The sequence below is a fragment of the Moschus berezovskii genome, chromosome 8 (genome assembly GCF_049115385.1).
Source record: "Moschus berezovskii isolate FMDL1 chromosome 8, NW_MosBer_1.0, whole genome shotgun sequence".
Lineage (NCBI taxonomy): Eukaryota > Metazoa > Chordata > Mammalia > Artiodactyla > Moschidae > Moschus > Moschus berezovskii.
In genome coordinates, this window is record NC_142467.1 from 105,550,008 (window position 1) to 105,573,843 (window position 23,836).

At 46.0% G+C, this 23,836-nt stretch overlaps 1 protein-coding gene across 3 annotated transcripts; it reads right to left on the reverse strand.

Moving 5' to 3' along the window:
- Positions 1–999: 999 nt before the first annotated feature.
- Positions 1,000–23,777, reverse strand: CALR3 (calreticulin 3). Of its 3 annotated transcripts, none has more exons than XM_055429969.2 (10): positions 23,612–23,777; positions 23,297–23,398; positions 16,349–16,552; positions 12,321–12,415; positions 8,812–9,000; positions 7,593–7,700; positions 7,382–7,510; positions 6,340–6,432; positions 1,963–2,134; positions 1,000–1,810 (listed from the first exon to the last, which is right to left on the reverse strand). In XM_055429969.2, the coding sequence occupies exons 1-9, from the start codon at positions 23,775–23,777 to the stop codon at positions 1,991–1,993; spliced, it is 1,230 nt and encodes a 409-aa protein (XP_055285944.2). In that variant the 3' UTR covers positions 1,000–1,810; positions 1,963–1,990. The 3 variants fall into 3 exon arrangements, with proteins under 3 accessions (XP_055285944.2, XP_055285945.2, XP_055285943.2); XM_055429970.2 differs by adding an exon at positions 18,135–18,192 and having other exon boundaries at positions 1,000–2,134; positions 23,612–23,752; XM_055429968.2 differs by having other exon boundaries at positions 1,000–2,134.
- Between the last annotated feature and the right edge of the window lie 59 nt (positions 23,778–23,836).

A 23,836-nucleotide genomic window follows, 5' to 3' on the forward strand; every position in this document is an offset into this window, starting at 1 on the left:
ATGTCATTGATAGGGTAGTGTGGGGACAGACAGTATATGGAAACTCTCTCAGTTCTGCTCAGTTTTGCTGTGGGTTTAAAACTACTCTAGAAAATGAAGTTTATTAATTTAAAAAATTATTTTAATTCTTTTGGTTGCACCTTGAGGCAGCCAACCTTGAGGTGGGATCGTAGTTCCCTGATCAGGGACTGAACTCACGCCCCCTGCAGTGGAAGCATGTTTCCTTAAACCACCAGGGAAGACACAATGAAGTTTATTAACTAAAAAAAAATTCATTTCTCAGTTCCACCAGGCACATTTTAAGGGCTCACATGTGGCCAGTGGCTACTGTATTGCCCATGAAGATGAAGTTCTCCAGGACTGTGCTGCTGCAGAATATGAGTCCTGCCGGGTCTGAGCTGGTCTGGCCCATCTTTGTTCAGCTGTGCTGTTTCTGGCATTTTCCCTCTAGTTCTAGCATTGCCTCTTTCCTCATTAACTTTTCCCTTTGTTTAGAGATTTAAAAGGTAGGCAGTGTTTGAATCTCACCCCTGGGCTTCCAGGGAGTGAGTCTTTAGCTTCTGAGACTGGTTTGTTGTTGTTCAGTTGCTATTAAGTGCCCAACTCTTTGTGACCCCATGGATTGTAGCCCGCCAGACTCCTCTGTCCATGTAATTTCCCAGGCAAGAATACTGGAGTGGGTTGCCATTTCCTCCTCCAAGAGAACCTCCCAACCCACAGATTGAACCTGGGACCCCTGCATTAGCAAGCAGAATCTTTACCACTGAGGCACCAAAGAAGACCTCTGAGACTGATAACCCCTGATAACCTGGGAAGACCAAAATGATCTGGCAGCTGAAAAAGTTCAAGGTCGCAAGTCTGCCAACTTCGACCAAAGTCAGAACAAAACTTGCCCAACCTTCACTTCTTGGTCAGACTTTTCACACCAATCATTTATCCACACGCTCTGTATCATTTCCAATTTTATTTGGCTTCCTTGTAACATGACTAAATTCCAAATTCCAAAATTGGTGTCCTAAATTTAATTATTCCAAACACAAATTTCTGTGTGAAAACAGAGCTCTTCAAAACAGAAGCCTCTATGTGTGACTTTTTCAAAGCAAGTCATTTGATTTAAGGGAAAAAAAAATAAACTGCAAAGTAATCACTATTTTCATTTGAGAGAATAGATTTCATTGCTCTGTTTCACAGAGAACCAATGGCCATAGAAGTGGGCCATGGGGCGGGGGGAAAGCATCACTTTCTTCATGGAATGTTAAATGTCTATGCACAAGGCCTGGGTTCTCTGGAATAACCAGCGTGCAAGGGAGGCATGCAAAACCTTTCCAGACCAAGGGTGCTGCATAAAGATTCCACATTGGAAAAGTTTCCCATATGTTATTACGATCTTCCCAACCCAAGGATCAAACCCAGGTCTCCTGCATTGCAGGTGGATTCTTTACCAGCTGAGCCACAAGGGAAGTCCAAGAATACTGGAGTGGATAGCCTACCCTTTCTCCAGTGGATCTTCCCAACCCAGGAATCAAACCTGGGTCTCCTGCACTGCAGGCAGGAGAGCAACTGGTTTCTTTACCAACTGAGCTATCAGGGAAGCCCCATTTACAACCCAAAGCAATAAAGCATCATTTCTCCTTTCTCGAAGTAAGTTTTACTACCTTTTTTTTTAGAAAACATTTTGAGGGGGATTAAGAAGAGAGTGTGGTGTTTTTGGCCAGAGTCTCACCAGCCTCGGGCTTCCTCCAGCACTTGGGTTTCTCCAGAGGAAACGTTTCTGGATACTAGGATGGGGGGAGGTTGGAACAAGGGGGACCTGGGGAGAGGGGAGGGCGGGGAGATTGCTCAGGGAGAACCATACCCACCCCACTGAGAAGAATAAGAACATCTTTCAAAGAAAACTAGACAAATGACCACGTATGCAAACATTTGCACTTTTCAAGGTAGAATAAAGAAACAAGGTTTTACCAATCATCTTTATCTGGGGAGGGGATGACTAAAACTCATTCCTTCTGTGGAATCCTTTAAAGCTGTTTCCTCGCCCACTAAACCTGCCCATGAACATGTCGTCCTCATCTTCCTCTTGCGCCTTCTTGACTTCTTCCTTGGCCTGTATGGCATCCATCTCCTTTTCTGGGCCCTGGGGAAAAAAGCAAAGAACCCGATGCCCGGGGATTATGTTTTCTGAGGGCTGTCTGGGTGTCAGCATATAGCCTGCCTCTGCCTCCTGGAAGCCTCCACACCAGCTGGGGTCAACTGGAAAAGAACCCCTCCTAGGATGTTCAGGTCCCCATTCCTGGAACCTGGAAATGTAACCTTATATGGAGTAGGAGAGCGCTTCCCAGGTGGCGCTAGTGGTAAAGAACCCATCTGCCAATCCAGTGGATGAAAGAGATGTGGGTTTGATCCCTGGATGGGGAAGATCCCCTGGAGGAGGGCATGGCAACTTACTCCAGTATTCTTGCCTGGAGAATCCCATGGACAGAGGAGCCTGATGGGCTACAGTCCACAGGGTTGCAAAGAGTTGTACACGATTGAAACAATTTAGCACGCACACACAGTAGGTAGGGGGAAAGAGCTTTGCAGATGTGATTAAACTAAGCATGTTGAGAGAAGGAAATTCTACTGGCTTACTAGGTGGGCCCTAAATTCTATCACAGTGTTCTCATAGGAGAGGGGCAGATAGAGATTTGACACAAACAGACAGAAGAGGAGATGGCCATATGAAGACGGAGGCAAAGATTGGAAGGATGTGGCCACAAGCCAAGGAGCACCAGGATCCTTCAGAAGCTGCAAGAGATGAAATAAGGGTTCTCCCTTAGAACCTTTGGAGGGAGCAAAGCCCTGCTGATGCCCTGATTTCAGCCCACTGATACTGATTTTGGACTTCTGGCCTCCAGAATTTGGGAGAATACATTTGCCATGGGCTTTTTTGTTTTTGACCAGCTTCATGGCATGAGGGATCTTAGTTCCTTGACCCAGGATCGAACCCATCCCCCTTACAGTGGAAGCTCAGAGTCTTAACCACTGGACCACCAGGGAAGTTCCCATTTGTGATGTTTTAAGCCAGCGAGTTTATGGTGATATTGTTATGGCAGCCCCAGGAAACAAATACCCCCTCCTTCTTCCATTCCCATATCACCTGGGCCTGTCTTTCAACCAGCTGACCAGTAAGGGAGAGATAAGAAGAGGACTCAGAGCCTAAATGAGAAAATTCAAACTTGTGTAATTAAAAGAAAGGCCAGAAGTGAGTGCAGACATGTCAAGGAGGTTCCCGAAGTCATTGCCGAAAAGAGTTTAGTAAGCCTTTGCGGCAGGAATCAGATTCAAGAAAAAATGGTTCATAAGAAAAATCTCTTAGTGATAACCACCTTTCATCAGTGGAGGGGAAATTTCCCCCCTAAATGCCATGAAATGTTCAAAGTTTAAGCAGCCACTTTGCAGCTGGTCCCAGGGTGATGGACAGAACATGTCATGCTCTGACATGTGGGGCTCTACTGACCCAGGGAGGGATAGCCCCTCCAAGAGGACTGAGTCTTAGAGACAGTCAATGCCTGAAAGAACTCCTTTCATATGCAAGCTACATCCAGAGCTCACATCCCTAACCACCTCCACTACTGGGTTTTTTGTATTCAGGGCTGATATCTCATCTGAATTATCCCACTGCCAGGTGCTAGAGAACTAGTGCCCCAGGGCCCACTGAAATTCTTAAAACTAGCCAATCCTAAACCTGTTAATCCTGCTTCATCTACTCCTTCCTGAAGAGATTAAACCAAAGATTTTTGCTCTTATCTTCCACCCTTTCCCTCTGCCTCCTGACCAACCCTGGTGCTTCCCCATGTGGCCCTGCATGGCCTGGCATGGCCCCTTCTCTCAGGATCTGTTAGTAAAACAAAGTATCTTTTTTGATGGTGGCCACTTCCTGGTCTGGGAGTCTTGCCACACCTGATTAACAAAACTTACATCTTAACACACAGGTATTTTGGACTTCCCCAGTGGTGAAAACTCTGTGCTGCCAATGCAGGGGGGCTAGGTTTGATCCCTGGTTGAGGAAATAAGATTCCTCATGCCATGCAGTGGGGCCAAAAGAATTTTTTTTTTTAATTTAAGAACACAGGTATTTCACAAATGAGGATATCCAAATGGCCACAAAAGCCATGAAACAGTGCCCACCTCCATTCCTCATCAGAGAAATACACACAAAACTAGAAAGAGATACCATGACACACCTATAGAAACCCACAGTCCCCAGTGCTGGGGAGACTGGAGGAAGTGCAGAACAGTGCAGCCCCTCGGGAAACAGTCTGGCAATTTCTCACAGAGTTAAAGACACACCATGCAACTCAGCAAACCCCATCCTGGGTCTTAACCAAAAGAAATAAATGCACTCATGTACACACACGCACATAACTATATACGAAATTGTTCGCAGCTTTGATTATACTGTTACAAATTGGAAACAACCCAAATGTCCATTAGCTGGTGAGCAGATAAACTACTCAGTGAGATGGAGAAACAAAGTACTGATGAAACCCCAGCAACATGGAGAAGTCTTGGAGACACGGCGCTTGGTGAGAGAAGCAGACTCAGAAAGACCCCATGCCTCCAATGGTTAAGACTCCATGCTCCCAATGCAGGGGCACAGGTTCGATCCCTGCTCAGGGAACTAAGGTTCCACGTGCCGCACAGTGAGGCCAAAAAAGAAAAAGACAAAAAAAGAAGACCCTGTACTATGTGATTCAAATTATCTGACATTCTGGAAAAAGCAAAACCACAGGGGCATAAAAACAAGGACCTACTGTGCAGCACAGGGAACAACTATATTCAACACCTTGTAGTAACCTATAAGGAAAAAAGGATCTGAAAAGAATACACACACAGAGAGAGAGAGAAAGAGAGCACTTTGCTGTACACCTGAAACTAACACAACATTGTCAATAAATTATACTTCAAAAAAATCCAATAGGGACAGATATCAGACCATCAGTAGTTGCTAGAGTCAGGGAGGGCTTGGCTACAAGGAGACTTCTGGGGGTGGTAAAATTGTTCTGGGCTTCCCAGGTGGCACGGTGGCAAAGAATCCGCCTGCCAATCCAGAACATCCAAGAAAATCAGGCTTGATGCCTGGATTGAGAAGATCCAAAGAGAAAGAAATGGCAACCCACTCCAGTATTCTTACCCAGGAAATCTCATGGATAGAAGAGCCTGGGGCTACAGCCCATGGGGTTGCAAAGAGTCAGACACGGCTGAACACGCACACATGAAATTGTTCTACATCTTGATTTTTAGTGGTGTTTTCATAACTATAAGTGTTTGTCAGAATTCACAGAACTGTACATTTCACAGCACATAAATCAGACTTCAATAAATCCGACTCATCAGCAGTTGACAGTAATGCATAGCATAGCCGAAGATTTACATTCCCTTCTGCATTGAAATTTTCATCCATGCAGAAGGGAATGTAAATAGGATGACACGCTGGAAACTGTTTGTGTATGAACTGGTGACTGCTCTGTCTACTCCTGGGTATGTGGCCACTGAAAGACAGGTACAGGAAAGATGGTGTAGGAATGACGGGAACCAGCTTATCCCTGAGGCCACAAGCTGGAAGCATCCCAAAGCTGCATCCACAGAGAACAGATACACAGCTTCTAGAATATTCACAAAGGAAGGACGAGCTACGGCTCTATGGGAAAATACAAATGAGCCTCACAACACGGCCTGAATGAATAAATAATGGGTGGCTACATATGAAAAATGCTGATAAAATATGAATTTCCAAAGGAGGTCAAATCCATCTGCTGTGATGGGATAGTGGAACTGCCATTCCCTTGGGGATGAGTGCCAGCTGGGAGGGGACATGAGGAGGCTCCTAGAGCTCTGGTGATGCTCTATAGCTTGATCTGGGTGGGCTGTTTATTATAGAAAAAGTAAAGCACCTTTTTCTAAATGTGAGACTCAAGTATGGGAATAAGTGAATAACAAAAGCAAAGTTCATTGTGTTCATGGACTTCCCTGGTGGTCCAATGGTTAAGAAGCCACTGCCAATGCAGGGGACACAGGTTCAATCCCTGGTCCGGGAAGATCCCACATGCGCGGGGCAACTAAGCCCATGTGCCACGGCTCCTGAGCCTGCGCTCCAGAGCCCGCGCTCTGCAACGAGAAGCCACTGCAGCGAGAAGCCCTCACACTGCAGTGAAGAGTAGCCTCCACCAACCAAAACTAGAGAAAACAAACGCACAACAGTGAAGACCCAGCACAGCCAAATCAATACATAAATACATAAAGGGCTGTCTTCTTAAAAAAAAAAAAAAAACAATAAAAGGTTCATTGTGTTCATCGTACCTTGGTTTCACCCCAGGTGGCCTTGCCAAAATTCTCAGCATACTCTTCGTCATCCGTGATCAGGAAGTTATCAAAGATGGTTCCGGATCTCACCTGTGGATGAAAATAAGTCCTTTGTTACTGGTGTGGAAAATGAAATTTTCCACAAAATAAAAACTGCTGTGATTTATTCAGTACTGTCACAGAGATTAGCTGTCAATATTAGCACATGCTGGAACCCTTTTCTAGAATGTCAGTTCCCTCCAGGGCACTGGTCCTCAAACTTGGCTGTGTATGGGGACCAATGAGAACACTGACAAGACTGTTGATGCCTGGTCTCACTCCCAGGGATGCTGGTTTAGCAGGTCGGAATATGACCCAACATAGAAGCTTTCAAGGTCTCCCCAGGGACTCGAGCAACCAGTGATGTTTGAGAACCGCTGATTGAGAACCTCCCTGTGCAAAGTGTGAGCCATGGATGGGCAGCGTCAACATCGCTGGGGAATTCAGGATCTCAGGCTCCACCCTGGACCCACTACATCAGAACCTGCAATCTTATCCTAAAGTTGATAGGCACCACAAGGTCAGCTCCAGGTAGATTTCCAGGGGGCGTGGAGGGCAGACAAGAAGTGTCCAGGGGGCAGGAAGGATGTCCGTTTTATCTAGGGCTGTAAGTTTTGGGTCTGGGTAGGGGTGCCAGGTGCATGATAGGAGCAGGAGTTCAGGCTGCAGTTCAGAGTTACTAAACTAGAGCAAATTTAAAACCCGTCAACTTGCACGTCCCTCACAGTCCAGTGATTAAGAAGCCACCTGCCAACACAGGGGACACGGGCTTGATCCCTGGTCCTAAGAGATTCCATATACCTCAGGGCAACTAAGCCCATGTACCACAACTACTGAGCCCTCGCTCTGGAGCCCGAAAGCCTCAACAAGAGAAGCCACCACCACCAGAGGCCCACCCACCGCAGCCAGAGAGTAGCCCCTGCTCGCTGCGATGAGAGAGAGGCCACACATGGCGATAGAGACCCAGTGCAGAAAACAACGAAAAGACAAAACGAGCCACCTGCCAAAGCTCCAGTCCAATGGCACCAATGTTCTCAAATTCTGAGAGATCGTATACGGTCAAATAGTTGTTTTTCATCTTCCGATGGAGCCAAACATCTTTGTCTATGCCCTCAGGTTTCAGGCCATCCTGCAACAACAAACCATATGCAGTGGTCCCCGGGGACATGGGTGGGGAGGGGACTGGCAGGAAGATGATGCCACACACGCACCTGGTATGGAGGCTTCTGGAGCATGGCCGCCTGCCAGTCCCCATCCAGTTCACCATTCCAGTCACTCGGCTTGCTGGCACTGGCGTCCAGAAAATGCTTCTCCCAGTCCTTCAAATGTGTGCAGGGGGAAAAAGTTAGATTCTCAGCTTTAAGAAAGGAAGTCTGCCAAGAGGCAGAGGCAGGCCTGTGACCCTGGGTGCACTTTTCTCCTCCTCAGCTTGATGGTGGAAGGGCTGAGTGCTGGGGATCCTAACCTCACCAGGGGTTTCAACCACAGCCTGCAGTTTGCGGTCCTTTCGGTTAGACAGCATCACCGACTCAATGGAAGTGAATCTGCGCAAACTCCGGAAGGTAGTGGAGGACAGAGGAGCCTGGCATGTGGCAGTCCATGGGATCGCCAAGAGGGGGACAAGACTTATTGACTGAACAACAACAGGAAACTAATACACAGCTGTTACAGTCATGGATGCTTGGTTGCCAGTCACAAGTATGATGCTCAAAAAGACTATCTTCAAATGAAGAATGAAAAGAAAATCATTTTTATAAAGGTTGCTGATGCATTTTCCTTTTTTTGGAAAAAGACATTGGTTTGGGACTTCCCTGGTGGTCCAGTGGTTAAGACCCCATGCTCCCATTGCAGGGGCCACGGGTTTGATCCCTGGTCAGAGAACTAAGATCCCACATGCCACAACTCAGATTCCCACATGCCACAACTAAGGCCTGGCACAGGGGCAAGCATGCTCAGTTGTGTCCAAAACTCTTTGCAACCCCATTGACTGTAGCCCACCAGGCTCCTCTGTCCATGGGACTCTCCAGGCAAGAATACTGGAGTAGGTTGCCATGCCCCCCTCCAGGGGATCTTCCCAACCCAGGGATGGAACTCAAGTCCCTGCAGTGGCCGGTGGATTATTCTTTACCACTTAAGCCACCTGGGAAGCCCAAGACCTGGTACAGCCAAATAAATAGAAATAAATGAAGATTTTAAAAGTATTGGTTAAGAAATCAAACCCTTCTTGCTTTCATCTCAAATACTTTTAACCCTTTCACAATAGCTTGAAGCATGCAGCTGTGTGGCTGGTCTCAGCACATGCGCTCTAGGGAGGGCTCCTTGTTTGACTGTTGTCTCCATCATTACCAGCCATGCAGCAGCTGTCCGGCACCTGGGTGCTTGCAAACTACGCTGTACACTTTGTAGCAGCGGTGCGGGGAGAACCCACACCTGGGATTTGCCCTTGGCAGCCTGGTCCCAGCCCTTGGCCTCTGCTGGCGCCTCCTCCATCTTCTTCAGTGATGTCAGCTGCCAGTCGTACTCGATGCTTCCGGATTCAATCGACTGACCATCAATTTTCACTTCATAAGTGAGGTCTGGTCTTAAAACCAGAGTGTAGAGGTGTGTAAAGCTATCAACCTGCGTGTTTTGGGGGGAGAAGAGAAAAGAATGAGACCCTTGATGTTTCAAGGCAGGTCTAGGTAAGCAGAGCACGCTGTCATGGGTCAAAGCCTTACTGTAAACACAAGCAGAGACACTCTAGAGAGAGGGGCTGACCTGACCGTGAAAGGGTGTCCTGCAAAAGAGTCACCCCTCTGGAGAGTACTTCCTCACCACTGGCAGCCTTCCCTGTGTGGCTGATCCCTTTTCTACACCAAGACAATGGCTCTCACCTCTAACCCCCCAGGCAATCATGATGGGGTAGGTCGCTGTTCTACACACGAACTGAGTCAGCCCTGACCCCTTTCTTGGCCTTGGTGTCCCCTCCTGTTTAACAGCAATGCTGCTGAGGGTCATCATCCACACCCTCAACATCCACATTCCAAACAACACCAAGTCTTCCGGACCCCACGCAGGAATCATCTGTCAAAATGTTCCCAGGTCCCAGGCTTCCAGGGTGGCTCAGTGATAAACAATCTGCCTGCTGATACAGGAGACAGGTTCCACACCCAGTCGGAGAAGATCCCACATGCCGCTGAGCGACTAAGCCAGTTCCCCACAATTACTGAGCCTGTGCTCTGCTGCTGCTGCTGCTGCTAAGTCACCTCAGTCATGTCCGACTCTGTGCGACCCCGTAGATAGAAGCCTACCAGGCTCCCCTGTCCCTGGGATTCTCCAGGCAAGTACTGGAGCGGGCTGCCATTTCCTTCTCCAATGTGTGAAAGTGAAAAGTGAAAGTGAAGTCGCTCAGTCCCGTCCGACTAGTAGCGACCCCGTGGACTGTAGCCCACCAGGCTCCTCTGTCCATGGGATTTTCTAGGCAAGAGTACTGCAGTGGCTTGCCATTGCCTTCTCTGAGCCTGTGCTCTAGAGCCTGCGAATTGTGACTGCTAAAGACTGTGACCCTAGACCTGTGCTTCGCAACAAGAGACACTACCACAGTGAGAAGCCCACGTACCACAACTAGAGAGCAGCCCTTGCTCGCTGCAACTAGAGAAAAGTCTGCACAGCAATGAAGACCCAGCACCGTCAAAAGTGAAATAAAATAAAATGCTCCTGGGTTCTGCACTCTGCTGAAGCCTTGATCTAACAATCTCATCCATCTCTCTGCCCGTTGAGCTCTCCTTCCCTCCCCAGAACATCCGAGGTATTTTTCTAACAAGGCAGACCAGACCTCCTCCATGAAAACCCCGGAGGGCTGACCGCTCCGTTTATTTTACAGCATCGCAGAGAGAATCCGAACCCCGTGAAGACAACCGTACTCCTCACCCAGGAGGCCCTAACGCCGATTAGCTGCTGTGATCCGAGGCTCCAAAGCTCCCTCAACAGGCTCATCTCTTATTTTTCTATCAGACTGCAGAAATAGCAGCACCCATCCAAGGACGTCATCAGCCTGCTGGTGCCACCCAAGGCCCTGTAGGTTTGCTGCCTCCAGGTGACCCGGTTCTGGCCTCCCAGGTACAGTGCAGGCCAGAACTCACAGCCTCCGTCTGGTAGGGTCACCCCCTTTCATTCTCGCACACCTGAGCTGCCGTTGAACAGGAAGGAGTCAATCACGAAGACATGCCCGCTGGTCCAACACTAAGGTGGAGGAGGAAGATTTGGAATTTGAGCTCCTCCTCATGCCCCCAAGGGAGGGCGTCAGGTCTTCATATACAGGGGGACCTGCTGCTCTTTTGAATCACCAGGTCGGCAGGCGGGACTCGGAAAGAAACCACTCTGCAGACAGAGACTCACTGGGACTCTGTGAGAAAGCCACACCCCCTGCTCAGGACTGAGTAAGAGGCAAGCATGGATGCTCCCTGAAGTCACCGGTGGCTCAGGTGGTAAAGAATCCACCTGCAATGCAGGAGACCTGGGTTTGAACCCTGGGTCAGGAAGGGCATGCAGAAGGGCCTGGCAACCCAATCCAGCATTGCTGCCTAGAGAATCCAAGGACAGAGGAGCTTGGAGGGCTGCAGTGCACAGGGCTGCAGAGAGTGGGATGCGGCTGAGCGCGCATGCGTGTATGCTCCCTCTCCTTGGTCAATGATCTTGCGACACTGGCCTCCTGCCCAGATTCCCAGAGGCTATGGGTGCTGAGGATTCCTTAGGGGACAAGTCCCTACTTCCTGGTGCTTACCTTCAAAGTGGGGGCTGCACACTGGGGAGGCTACTTCTTCTTCCCAGGCCCAGACACCAGGGACTTAATGCAAGTTGCGTCTTTGGAGAAGCCCAGGGCAGGGTCATTGAGTATAAACAAGGCCCTAAGACCTAAAGGGTCATTTTCACAGCATCCTCTGGGTAAAAATGTAAAGGATGTATGCATTCATTTTAGAAATATTCCCATTTTAAAATGTTTTGGTGGGACTTCCCTGGTGGTCCAGTGGCTGACCCTTTGCTCCCAATGCAGGGGGCCTGGGTTTAATCCCTGGTCAGGGGACTAAATCCCACATGCTGCAACTAAGATCCCACACATGCAACTAAGACCCAGTTCAGTCAAACAAATAAATATTTAGAAAAAAAAAGTTTTGGTATTTGGAAGATTTAATTCCTCCAGAATGACTTTTTATCCTGAATATTTCATTCCTTAATGATGATGGACATACACGTGTGCTAAGTCGCTCAGTCATGTCCAACTCTTTGTGACCCCATGGACTGTAGCCCTCCAGGCTCCTCTTGTCCTTGGGATTCTCCAGGCAAGAATACTGAAGTGGGTTGCCATGCCCTCCTCCAGAGGATCTTCCCAACCCAGGGATCGAACCTGAGTCTCTTGCATCTCCTGCACTGGCAGGTGGGTTCTTTACCATTAGCGCCACCTGATGATGGGGGCTGAAATGCCACCCTTCTCTATAACCCTTATGAAGCAAATTATAAATGGATGTCACAGCTCAGGGTCAGAATTAAGTGTGCCCTGCTGGTGGGAGGGGAGTTTGGGGGAGAATGGATACACGTCTCTCTATCTATATATATATGGCTGAATCTCTTTGCTGTCCACCAGAAACTATCACAACATTGTTAATCATTGTTAAACTATATCCCAACATAAGATAAGAAGTTTTAAAAACCTGTAAATTTAAATTTAAAATAAAATAATTTTTCATCCAAAAAAAACCAAAAGATTTCAGAACCCAATCCAATCCAAGTTGCGGACAAGTGTCTCTAATGGGCCTGCTAAACTGGAAAGTGGGGACAGGACAGACAAGACTCACCCCCATGGTTCCCTTAAATATTTTAAGGTCAAAACTATTTTCTATAAACTTCCATTACCATCTTTTCAAGAGTTTACACGATCACCAATTTAATAGGAAAACATTTACCTTACACCTGATTGATTTCTTGTTTGCGTGATACTGATTCTTGAAATGTAAAATAACATGAACTGTCTTGAGGTCAAATCCACAAATATCAGGTCCTACAAACAAACAAACAAAAATTGACTGCTCTCAAATTCCTTCCGTAGTACATCCCACAGCAATATCCCCACCATTCTCCTGAAACAGTACACGAGACACAGGCAGCGTACATGTCTGGGAATCATCCAATGCCCGCAGGGAGATTTTTTTAAATGGAGAGCGACACTCAGTTCAGGTCATGGTCACTGCAGCCACTTTGAACTCAAGGGTAAGCCAGTAGGTGAGGAAGAAAAGGAAGGTCTAACAACAGCCTGGTAAGCGTCCCCGCCACATGCAGTCCGAACCTCAGACCCTCCCTCTGAAGCTCTGACCAGGGCTCCTGTACCCACAGGAGGGCTCCAGAGCTGGACTGACTGGCTCCAATCCCAGCCACCTTCCATGTTGAGACATATTTGCAAATTACGTATTTTCCTCTCCCACCTCAGTGTCCCAGTCTATAAAACGGGGGTGTTAATCTTGACTTCACAAAGCTAATTCAAGGGGCTAATGTATGTAAAGCTTTTAGTATGGCAATGCTCAATATTTGCTGTTATTATTATGTTCCAAGAAAATACACACATATACAAATATTCTTTCTTAACAATATCCCCACATCATAAGCAAAAGAGAGATTACGATCAGTATGTAGATTCTGATCAGTGGTGAAGTCTGTAAGAAGTTCTCTTCAATGATTTTGGGGATTTCCCTGGTGGTCAAGTGGTTAAGACTTTGCCTTTCAATGCAGGAGGTGCTGGTTCGAACCCTAATCAGGGAGATAAGATCCCAAACACCTCCTGGCCAAAAAACAAAGAAACATAAAATGGAAGCAATATTGTAACAAATTCAATAAAGGTTTTAAAAGTGGTCCACATCAAAAAAAAAAAAAAAAACCAGCAACGTTAATGATTTCTAAATTGGTATGAGATCAGGTTTCAGTCACTGAGGAAATGGAATTCTGCAGGATACTCTATTCCTTGCCCAGAGACTAAGGAGTTCTGAATATTCTAAGCAAGGTTTATTATTATTATTTTATTATATATTTTATATATTATACATTAAATATTATATATTAAATATATATTTTATATTAAATATTATATATTTTATTATTTTATTTTTATTAAATAATTTTATTACTATTATTAAGTAATTATTATTCTAAGCAAGGAGGGATCTAGAAGATCTGTCAAGCCTTCTGAGAACGTTTGGAATTACCACCCAGCTGCGCCTTCACTGACTTGAAGCTGAAGGAATGTATTAGTGCATCCACGTGTCTTTCTGTCTCAAATCGAAGTCCACCACAACCGCAGACCCAAGCATGTACCCACCCCCGTGAACAAACTCTGTAAACACAAGCAGATGACTTCGATTTCTTCTAGAACCTGTAGTGATGAACCTCCAGATTAAATAAGAGATCACCGACTCGACAGACATGAGTTTGAGTGAATTCCGGGAGCTGGTGATGGACAAGGAGGCCTGGCATGCTGTGATTCATGGGGTCACAAAGAGTCGGACACGACTGAAGTGACTTAGCAGCAGCAGCAGCATAGGTCCCTTAGGCTCTGCTTGCTTTCCTTTGGTCTTGTTTCCTTCTGCTTCTCAGCCTTGATCATTCCCACTAACCTGTCCTCAAGTTCTTGGATCCTTTCTTCTTTATGCTCAAATCTGCCATTGACTCTTCTAGCGTACTTTTCATGTCAGCTGTACTTTCCAACTCCAGAATTTAATTTTGGGTGCTTGTTAAGTTTACTATATCCTTGGCTTTCTTTTTTTTTCTCGCTTTTTTCCTATCTCCTTATTGTATTTCCATTTTCTCATATTTTTCTTGACTTTCACTACATCTTCATTTAGTTCTTTTAGAATCATTCAGACAGATATGTAAGTCTAACAGGTCTGTCATTAGGTCTTTTTACCAGGGACAGTTTATATTGATTTTTTTTTCATTTGAAAGGGCTCCTTTGTATACTTTGTGATTATTTGCTAAACGCTGGACATTTGAGTCTAATATTATCTCTGGAAATTAGATTCTCCTCCTCCTGTAGGCTTTGCTTTGTTGGTTTTGGCTTTTTGCTTGATTTGTTGGAGGCTGACTCTGTACCAAGGGTCAGCCTGGGACGCAAACAGGGTTTTCCCAGGTTTTTTCTGAGTGTTTTCCTGGGTATGTGCAGTCACTGTTTAGTTTCCCTTGCATATGCATTTGCTTTTCTAATGTCCTAATCTTCAATGCCTAGTTTCCTAAAGGGGGAAAGGTGAAAAATGAAGGGTGGGAGGGGAGGGCTGTAGCCCTTTTAGTCTCCTGGTATTCATTTCAGGGGGAAGAGGAGAGGCTTACAACAGTGTATGGAGGTGTAACAACAATGGCTGGCCATTTGTTTTCCTGTGCCTCTACCATCAGAAGCAGGAATCAGCCATCGGATCTCAGATCTTTGTTATTTGGAGGACAGGATCCTTTTTGCCTTCCCTGGTTCCAGTAAAAGTTGCTCCAGGAATAGGGTGCACAGCTGTCGGTCAGCCATGTGGCTAGAGGTGGGAGATGGGTAGGTACTACCACGCAAAGAACTGAAATTCACCGACAGTGACCTTCCCAGTCTTCTGCTGGAAGGTACAATACTTCCACTGACTCTAGAGTTCCATAATAGTTACATCAGAAAGATTCTGCCAGTACAACTGTTGTCTAGGTGGGGAGACAGATTCCTGGTGCTTCCTATTCCCCCATCTTCCCAGAATCCTCATTCTTAAAGGTTTTTGAATCCACTCACTTCAGTTATGTCTGGTTCCTATAGCCAAATGTGGTCCCTTCCCAATTCCAGCACAGATGTTAATTACTCCTGGTGTTAAGAGACATTTAATGTATTCTGGAAATGGCAACCCACTCCAGTACTCTTGCCTGGAAAATCCCATGGATGGAGGAGCCTGGTAGGCTACAGTTCATGGGGTTGCAGAAGAGTTGGACACGACTGAGTGACTTCACTTTCACTTTTCACTTTCATGCATTGGAGAAGGAAATGGCAACCCACTCCAGTGTTCTTGCCTGGGGAATCCCGGGGACGGGGGAGCCTGGTGGGCTGCCGTCTATGGGGTCGCACAGAGTCAGACACGACTGAAGTGACTTAGCAGCAGCAGCAGTCAACAAGCTTTTTCTGTAAGGAGCCAGACAGTAAATAGTTTTGGTTTTCTGAACTATATATTCTCTGTCAGGACCACTCAATTCTGCCACTGCTGCTTGAAAGCCACCATAGACAAGATGTGAATGAACAGAGTGAGGCTTCATTCCTATTAAGACTTCACTTGTGGACACTGAAATCTGAGGGTCTATTATTTTTATGGATCAAAAGTACTGTCCTTTTTTTAATCATTCAAAAATGTTGAAAACCTGCGAGTTCCTTGGTGACCTAGTGGTTAGGATTCTGGGCTTTCACTGCTATGGCCAAGGCTCAATCCCTGGTTGGGGAACTGAGACCCCACAAGCCATGCGGTATAGCCAAAAAAAAAAAAAGTTAAAAACCCATCCTTAGTTTACCAGCCATAATACACACAGGCTTTGGGCTGACATGGCCCATGGTCAAGCTATACATTCCTGAGGCACTCAAAATACCTGGGCTATATAAATGTTGAATAAGTAACTTTCTCTTGGAACAATAGAATGGTACAGTTGCCTTTCTGCTATACTAATTAAATCTGTGTGAGGGCATGCTAAGGTGCTTCAGTCGTGTCTGACACTTTGTGACCCCAAGAACTGTAGCCCATCAGGCTCCTCTGTCCATGGAATTCTCCAAGCAAGAATACTGGAGTGGGTTGCCATGCCCTCCTCCAAATTAATTAGGTTTAACAGTACTAAAAACCTTTAGTTAGATATTCTCAACACAACTTGAGCAAAGTCAATCTAAGGATCCTACAGGTGGAAGGGTTTTCAAAAATCACCAGAAATGGTTGTCAGTACTATCAAAACTCACCAAACATAATATAGTACTGGGATTTCCCATTCAAGTTCTTCTGATCCATGTCTGCAGGGAACAGCTTAATGTAGCCCCCTCCGCAGTCCATCTTCTGCTCATGTTTCACTGTGTACTGAATGATCAGAGTCTTCCCCTTATTGCTAAATGGTTTGAACCGTGCAGAGATGGCGTAGAATCGGCTATTTTGCATGGTTTGCAGACCTTAAAATAAAAAGTACTCATGAAGGAATAGGAATGACACCACTCAGCAAGGCAGGAATTAAATGGCTATCCTCCCCAACCCCTGATAGTAAACCTCCCAAACATTTATGTTGATCCTGCACCCATAGCACATCTGTACGATAATATGCAATGGGTGTGTCACTAACAGGCTCTCTGCTGCCACAGAACTTCTATCTCACATACCCATGTACCTGTTTCTATATTTAATATACCAGTTAGGTCTTAGGTTATAAAAACGCTTCAGTTCTAACTGACAGATATGCAGTCTAATTACGGATAAAAGATTCATTTTGCTTCCCTTCACTTTCCAAGGGGTGGGAATATACAAGGAAGCAACTGGGTTAAAAAATGGAGCATTCTGGGACTTCTCTGGTGGTCTAGTGGTTAAGAATCTGCCTGCCAGTGTAGGGGAAATGGGTGTGGCCCCTGAGCCAGGAAGACTCCTCATGCCGTGGAGCAACCAAGCCCGTGTACCCCAACTACGGAAGACCATGTGCTCCAGGGCCCATGCTCTGCAGGAGGAGAAGCCGCCGCCACGAAAAGCCTGGACACTGCCACTGAAGAGTGGCCCCCACTTGCCACAGCTGGAGAGAGCCTGCGCACAGCGACAGAGGCCCGGCGCAGTCAGAACTAACTACATAATGTTTAAAAGATGGAATACTGCCATCTGCAGCAACATAGGTGGACCTAGAGGCTGTCACACTAACTGAAGTAAGTCTGACGGAGAAGGGGAAGTATCCTATGACAGCCCTTATATGTGGAATCCATGTTAGGGGTTCAGGAAGGGGAACTCATGTACACCTGGGGCGGATTCATGTCAATGTATGGCAAAACCAACCAATATAATATCGTAAAATAATTAGCCTCCAATTAAAAAAAAAGCAAAAAAAAAATAAAATGCTTAAACAACTCAACAGTGAAAAAAATGATGCAAATGAACTTACGAAACAGAAAGAGACTCACAGACTTAAGAGAATGACTTTATGGCTGCAAGGGGGAAGGATGTGGGGAAGGGATAGTTAGGGAGTTTGGGATGGACATGTAGACACTGCTGCATTTAAAACGGATAACCAACAAGGGCCTACTGCAGAGCATGGGGAACTCTGCTCAGTGCCATGCGGCCTGGATGGGAGGGGAGTCTGGGGAAAAACAGATACTTGGGTATGGATGGCTGAGTCCCTTCGCTACATTGTTAATTGGCTAAATCCCAATACAAAATACAAGGTTGAATAAATAAATACATGGAGCAGTTGACCTCTCTACCTTAATTCTCATCATAAAACAGCTACTTTAGAGACACAATAGCTAAAGGAGAACAGAGTGCTGATCTAGGGGAAAGAAAAAAAAGGTGCTTCACCGCATGGGGTGAGTAGGTTCGTAGGTGTCACCTGTGTAGAGGTGATTTTTACAAAGACAACCATCCTTTTGTCATGTGAGTCATATTATACAAGCTTAGTCATTTACTCCAAGACCAAGTTCCCTTTTTCAGCAGCCACATGGCTCTGAACCAATTCCTTACCTTATACTGGACTATAAGGCAAACCTGACAACAAGGACTTACTGTAATAGCACAGGGAGCCACACTCAATATTCTGTAATAACCTATAAAGGAAAAGAACCTGAAAAAAAATATACATGTATAACTGAATCACTGTGCTGAACACCTGACACTAACATGAAATGATAAATCAACTACCAACTATACTTAAACTAAAAAAGGAGAGACAAACCTGAACACAGCCAGTCTTCTTATAACCTACCCTTCATACTCCTGTCCCTGTAACTGCCTACGCTGACAGCCATCATTGATGAACCTGCCATTCTGCATCAGCGTCTAAGCCTGAATTCACGGTTGACTCCCCACTCCCACACCTACCTCTCTCTTCTCCATTCTCCCCCCACCCATCTCTCTGTCAGGTGATCTGCAGTCCCTCCTGCTACCATCAATTCTAAGGCCATCTGGTCATAGCAAACAACCTCTTCCAACAATACAAGAGATGACTCTACACATGGACATCACCAGATGGTCAATACTGGAATCAGATTGATTATATTCTTTGCAGCCGAAGATGGAGAAGTTCTATACAGTCTGCAAAAATAAGATCGGGATCTGACTATGGGTCAGATCATGAACTCCTTATTGCCAAATTCAGACTTAAATTGAAGAAAGTAGGGAAAACCACTAGACCATTCAGGTAGGACCTAAATCAAATCCCTTACAATCATATAGTGGAAGTAACAAATACATTCAAGGGGTTCAGTTCAGTTCATTGCAGTCGCTCAGTCGTGTCTGACTCTCTGCGACCCCATGAATCACAGCACGCCAGGCTCCCCTGTCCATCACCAACTCCCGGAGTTCACTCAAACTCATGTCCATAGAGTTGGCGATGCCATCCAGCCATCTCATTCTCTGTCGTCCCCTTCTCCTCCTGCCCCCAACCTTTCCCAGCATCAGTCTTTTCCAGTGAGTCAACTCGTGGTGTGACCAATAGAGTGCCTGAAGAACTATGTACAGAGGTTAGTGACATTGTACAGAAGGCAGTGATCAAGACCATCCTCAAGAAAAAGAAATGCAGAAAGGCAAAATGGTTGTCTGGGAGGCCTTACAAATAGCTGAGAAAAGAAGAGAAGCAAAAGGCAAAGGAGAAAAGGAAAGATATATCCATCTGAATGCAGAGTTCCAAAGCATAGCAAGGAGAGATAAAGAAGCCTTCCTCAGTGATTAATGCAAAGAAATAGAGGAAAACAATAGAATGGGAAAGACTAGAGATCTTCCCTGGTAGCTCAGTTGGTAAAGAATCCATCTGCAATGCAGGAGACCTTGGTTCGATTCCTGGGTTGGGAAGATCCACTGAAGAAGGGATAGGCTATCCACTCCAATATTCCTGGGCTTCCCTGGTGGCTCAGCTGGTAAAGAATCTGCCCGCAATGCAGATCCCTGGGTTCAGAAAATCCCCTGGAGAAGGGAAAGGCTACCCACTCCAGTATTCTGGCCTGGAGAATTCCATGGACTGTATATTCCATGGGGTCGCAAAGAGTTGGACACGACTGACCGACTTTCACTTTCACTTTCAGAGATCTCTTCAAGAAACTTAGAGATACCAAGGAACATTTTATGCAAAGATGGGCACAAAAAAGGACAAAAATGGTATGGACCTAACAGAAGCAGAAAATATTAAGAAGAGGTGGCAAGAATACACAGAAGAACTATACAAAAAAGATTTTCATGACCCAGATAATCACGATGGTATGATCACTCACCTAAAGCCAAACATCCTGGAATGTGAAGTCAAGTGGGCCTTAGGGAGCATCACTATAAACAAAGTTAGTGTAGGTGATGGAATTCCAGTTGAGCTATTTCAAATCCTAAAAGATGATGCTGTGAAAGTGCTGCACTCAATATGCCAAGCAAATTTGGAAAACTCAGCAGTGGCCACAGGACTGGAAAAGGTCAGTTTTCATTCCAATGCCAAAGAATGCTCAAACTACCACACAATTGCACTCATCTCACATGCTAGAAAAGTAATGCTCAAAATTCTCCAAGTGAGACTTCAACAGTACATGAACTGTGAAGTTCCAGATGTTTAAGCTGGAATTAGAAAAGGCAGAGGAACCAGAGATCAAATTGCCAACATCCGTAGGATCATCAAAAAAGCAAGAGAGTTCCAGAAAAACATCTACTTCTGCTTCATTGACTAAGCCAAAGACTTTGACTGTGTGGATCATGATAAACTGTGGAAAATTCTTAAGAAGATGGGAATACCAGACTACCTTACCTGCCTCCTGAGAAATCTGTATGCATGTCAAGAAGCAACAGTTAGAATCGGACATGAAACAATGGAGTGGTTCCAAATTGGGAAAGGAGTATGTCAAGGCTGTATATTGTCACCCTGCTTATTTAACTAAAATGCAGAAAACATCATGAAAAATGCTGGGCTGGATGAAGCACCAGCTGGAATCAAGATTGCCGGGAGAAATATCAATAGCCTCAGATATGCAGATGACACCACCCTTATGGCAGAAAGTGAAGAAGAACTAAAGAGTGTCTTGATGAAAGTGAAAGAGGAGAGTGAAAAAGTTGGCTTAAAGCTCAACATTCAGAAAACCAAGATCATGGCATCTGGTCCCATCACTTCATGGGAAATCGATGGGGAAACAGTGGAAACAGTGAGAGACTTTATTTTTGGGGCTCCAAAATCACTGCAGATGGTGACTGCAACCAAGAAATTAAAAGACACTTACTCCTTGGAAGAAAAGTTATGACCAACCTAGACAGCATATTAAAAAGCAGAGATGTTACTTAGCTAACAAAGGTCCAGGTCCATCTAGTCAAGGTTATAGTTTTTCCATTAATCACGTATGGATGTGAGAGTTGTACTACAAAGAAAGCTGAGCGCGGAAGAATACACGCTTTTGAGCTGTGGTGTTGGAGAATACTTTTGAAAGTCCCTTGGACTGCAAGGAGATCCAACCAGTCCATCCTAAAGGAGGTCAGTCCTGAAGTGTTCACTGGAAGGACTGATGTTGAAGCTGAAACTCCAATACTTTGGCCACCTGATGCAAAGAACTGACTCATTTGAAAAGATCATGATGCTGGGAAAGATTGAGGGCAGGAGGAGAAGGGGATGACAGAGAATGAGATGGTTGGATGGCATCATCAACTCGATGGACATGAGTTTGAGCAAGCTCTGGGAGTTGGTGATGGACAGGGAAGACTGCAGTCCACGGGGTTGCAAAGAGTTAGACACAACTAAGCCACTGAACTGAACTGAAGGCCATCTGACTCACCCCACTCCTCAGCCATTACCATCACCTCTCAGCACCTCCCTTTTCTGTCTAGTTAAATTCTATTGATCTTTCCATCCATGACTTCTATGTCATGATCCTGGGAGACCAAAATGCGGGGTGGAATTAACCAGTATACTCAGTGCCTTGCCTGTATCTGCTCTCAGTAGACACATGCTGGAGTGAATGAAATGCAGAGTCTAGAGTCTCAGCATTTCAGGTTGGAGGAAGGAAAAATATTGTGGCGGAAAAAAACAAATGACAACTCCGCTCCTTAGACAAGCTTCATAAAGCTTGTCATTTTCAACTCCATTTTTCCCATTACAGCCTGACAGTTTGGAGCACCACATATCTATGAAAACAAAGCAAGTACATTCCAAAACCAGAGGTTGCCGGGTGTTAGGGCAACATTGGTGTAACAGGGCCAAGATGGAAGATGAATGTAAGGTGAATGAAAGGTGGTGAAGAGGGGAACGTTTCATCTAAATCAGGGGTTGGTTAACTTTTTCTGTTAATGCCAGGGAATAAACATTTTACACTTTTGAGAGTCTGAGCTACTCAATTCTGCCTGAAAGCAGCCACAGACCATATGCAAATAAGTGAGCCTGGCTGTGTTCCACTAACCCTTTATTTACGGACTGTGAAATTTCAGACACTGCATGGAACGCTGTATAACTTTAATGCATTACAAAATACTATTTCCCTTTCTTTTTTCTCCAACAACTAAACAATGAAGAGGGGACTCCCTGGTGGTCCAGTGGTTAAGAATTGGCCTTGTAATGCAGGAGACAGAGGTTCAAGCTATGTTCTGGGAACTAAGATCCCACATACTGCAGAGCAACTAAGCCAGGGTGACACAACCAGAGAGCTCGTGCATGGCAAGAAAAAGATCTTCTTGCCACGGAATGAAAGCTCCCACATGCTGTGACTAAGCCCTGAGGTGGATAAAAAAAAAAAAAAAAAAACCTTAGAAGTCTAACTGGGTGTAGTTTGTCTACTTTTGATCATTAGGAATGAGAAGCCAGAATGGAGGTTATTCTTAGTGCCAGAAGGCTACTGACTTGGGGTGGTGTGGGGGTGGGGGACTTGCCTCTGGGGGTGGAAGTGGGGCCTGAGAGTTCCTATCTTGATCTGGTTGTGCAGTCACAAACTATATTCATTCTATTGGACCCCCTAAGATCCATCCACTTGACATCATATAGCTTTTACCTTTTTTTTTTTTTTTCAGTTCAGTTCAGTCGCTCAGTCGTGTCAGACTCTTTGCGACCCCATGAACCACTGCACGCCAGGCCTCCCTGTCCGTCACCAACTCCCAGAGTTCACTCAAACTCATGTCTATCGAGTCGGTGATGCCATCCAGCCATCTGTCGTCCCTGTCTCCTCCCACCTCCAATCCCTCCTGGCATCAGACTCTTTTCCAGTGAGTCAACTCGTCGCATGAGGTGGCCAAAGTATTGCAGTTTCAGCTTTAGCATCAGTCCTTCCAATGAACACCCAGGATCAATCTACTGTAGAATGGACTGGTTGGATCTCCTTGCAGCCCAAGGGACTCTCAAGAGTCTTCTCCAGCACCACAGTTCAAAAGCATCAATTCTTCGGTGATCAGCTTTCTTCACAGTCCAACTCTCACATCCATACATGACTACGGGAAAAACCATAGCTTTGACTAGACGGACCTTGGTTGGTTTTAACTTGAAAATAAAAATGAGAAGTATCTTCTAATCTTTATCCTTCTGGAGCGTAAGGCCCTGGGGTCTCCAAACCCATCTGACTAGTGCTTGTAAAGAGGCATCATCTTGGTCTTTTCGACAAAACGACCCTACCCAGGCCCGTTTCCCGAACTATGAAATGGGTGTTGGGGTGTGCCACACCTACCTTGAAAGGATGCTAAGAGGCGTTTAGTATTCATTTAATTAATCTCACGATTCCTACACTAACCTTTGTCTTTCTCTTTATGACCATAAAAACTCCCGGACGAGAGTCTAAAATGCCCAAATTGGGAGTCATTAGTGGAATGCACCCATCGGTTCCGCCAGCGCTCTGTAGGGGGTAAATAACACAGGTTAGGGCTGAAAACTGTTAATTTGTGTCGTGGGGAGATTGATGGGGACGCTCGAGGCTTCGAGGCTTCAGGGTTTTGATACCACCGATTCTTCGCCTAAGGCCGGGGCCAAATGGCAACTCAGGCCATCCAAAGGGCAACGGTGTATGTGGGAGCTTACACCCCCGCCACCATCGGCGTCGCCCCTTCACCTCCATCTAGAAATTCCTCCTGGAAGTAGACGGTGGCCAGTGCCACCCGCAGCACACAGACTGTCCAGAGCGGGACGCGAGCCGCGGCCATGGACCGTGCAGCACCACTTCTTCTCGCAACTGCCCCTCTGCGCGTGCAGCGGTCTCCGCGGCCCGCCGGGCCCATCACGCCTAGCGATTATGACCCGAGATTCCACTGGGCTCTGACGCGCGGGGCCCGCCAGG

What these genes read in the sequence shown, in the direction of transcription:
- CALR3 (XM_055429969.2), bottom strand. Translation starts at nt 23,777, where the DNA reads ATGGGCCCGGCGGGCCGCGGAGACCGCTGCACGCGCAGAGGGGCAGTT. An exon ending in AGAAATCAATCAGGTGTAAG is followed by an intron (nt 9,001 to 12,320) that starts GTAAATGTTTTC and finishes CAAAACACGCAG; the next exon opens with GTTGATAGCTTTACACACCT. An exon ending in TTGGACTGGAGCTTTGGCAG is followed by an intron (nt 6,433 to 7,381) that starts GTGGCTCGTTTT and finishes TTTCATCCACAG; the next exon opens with GTGAGATCCGGAACCATCTT.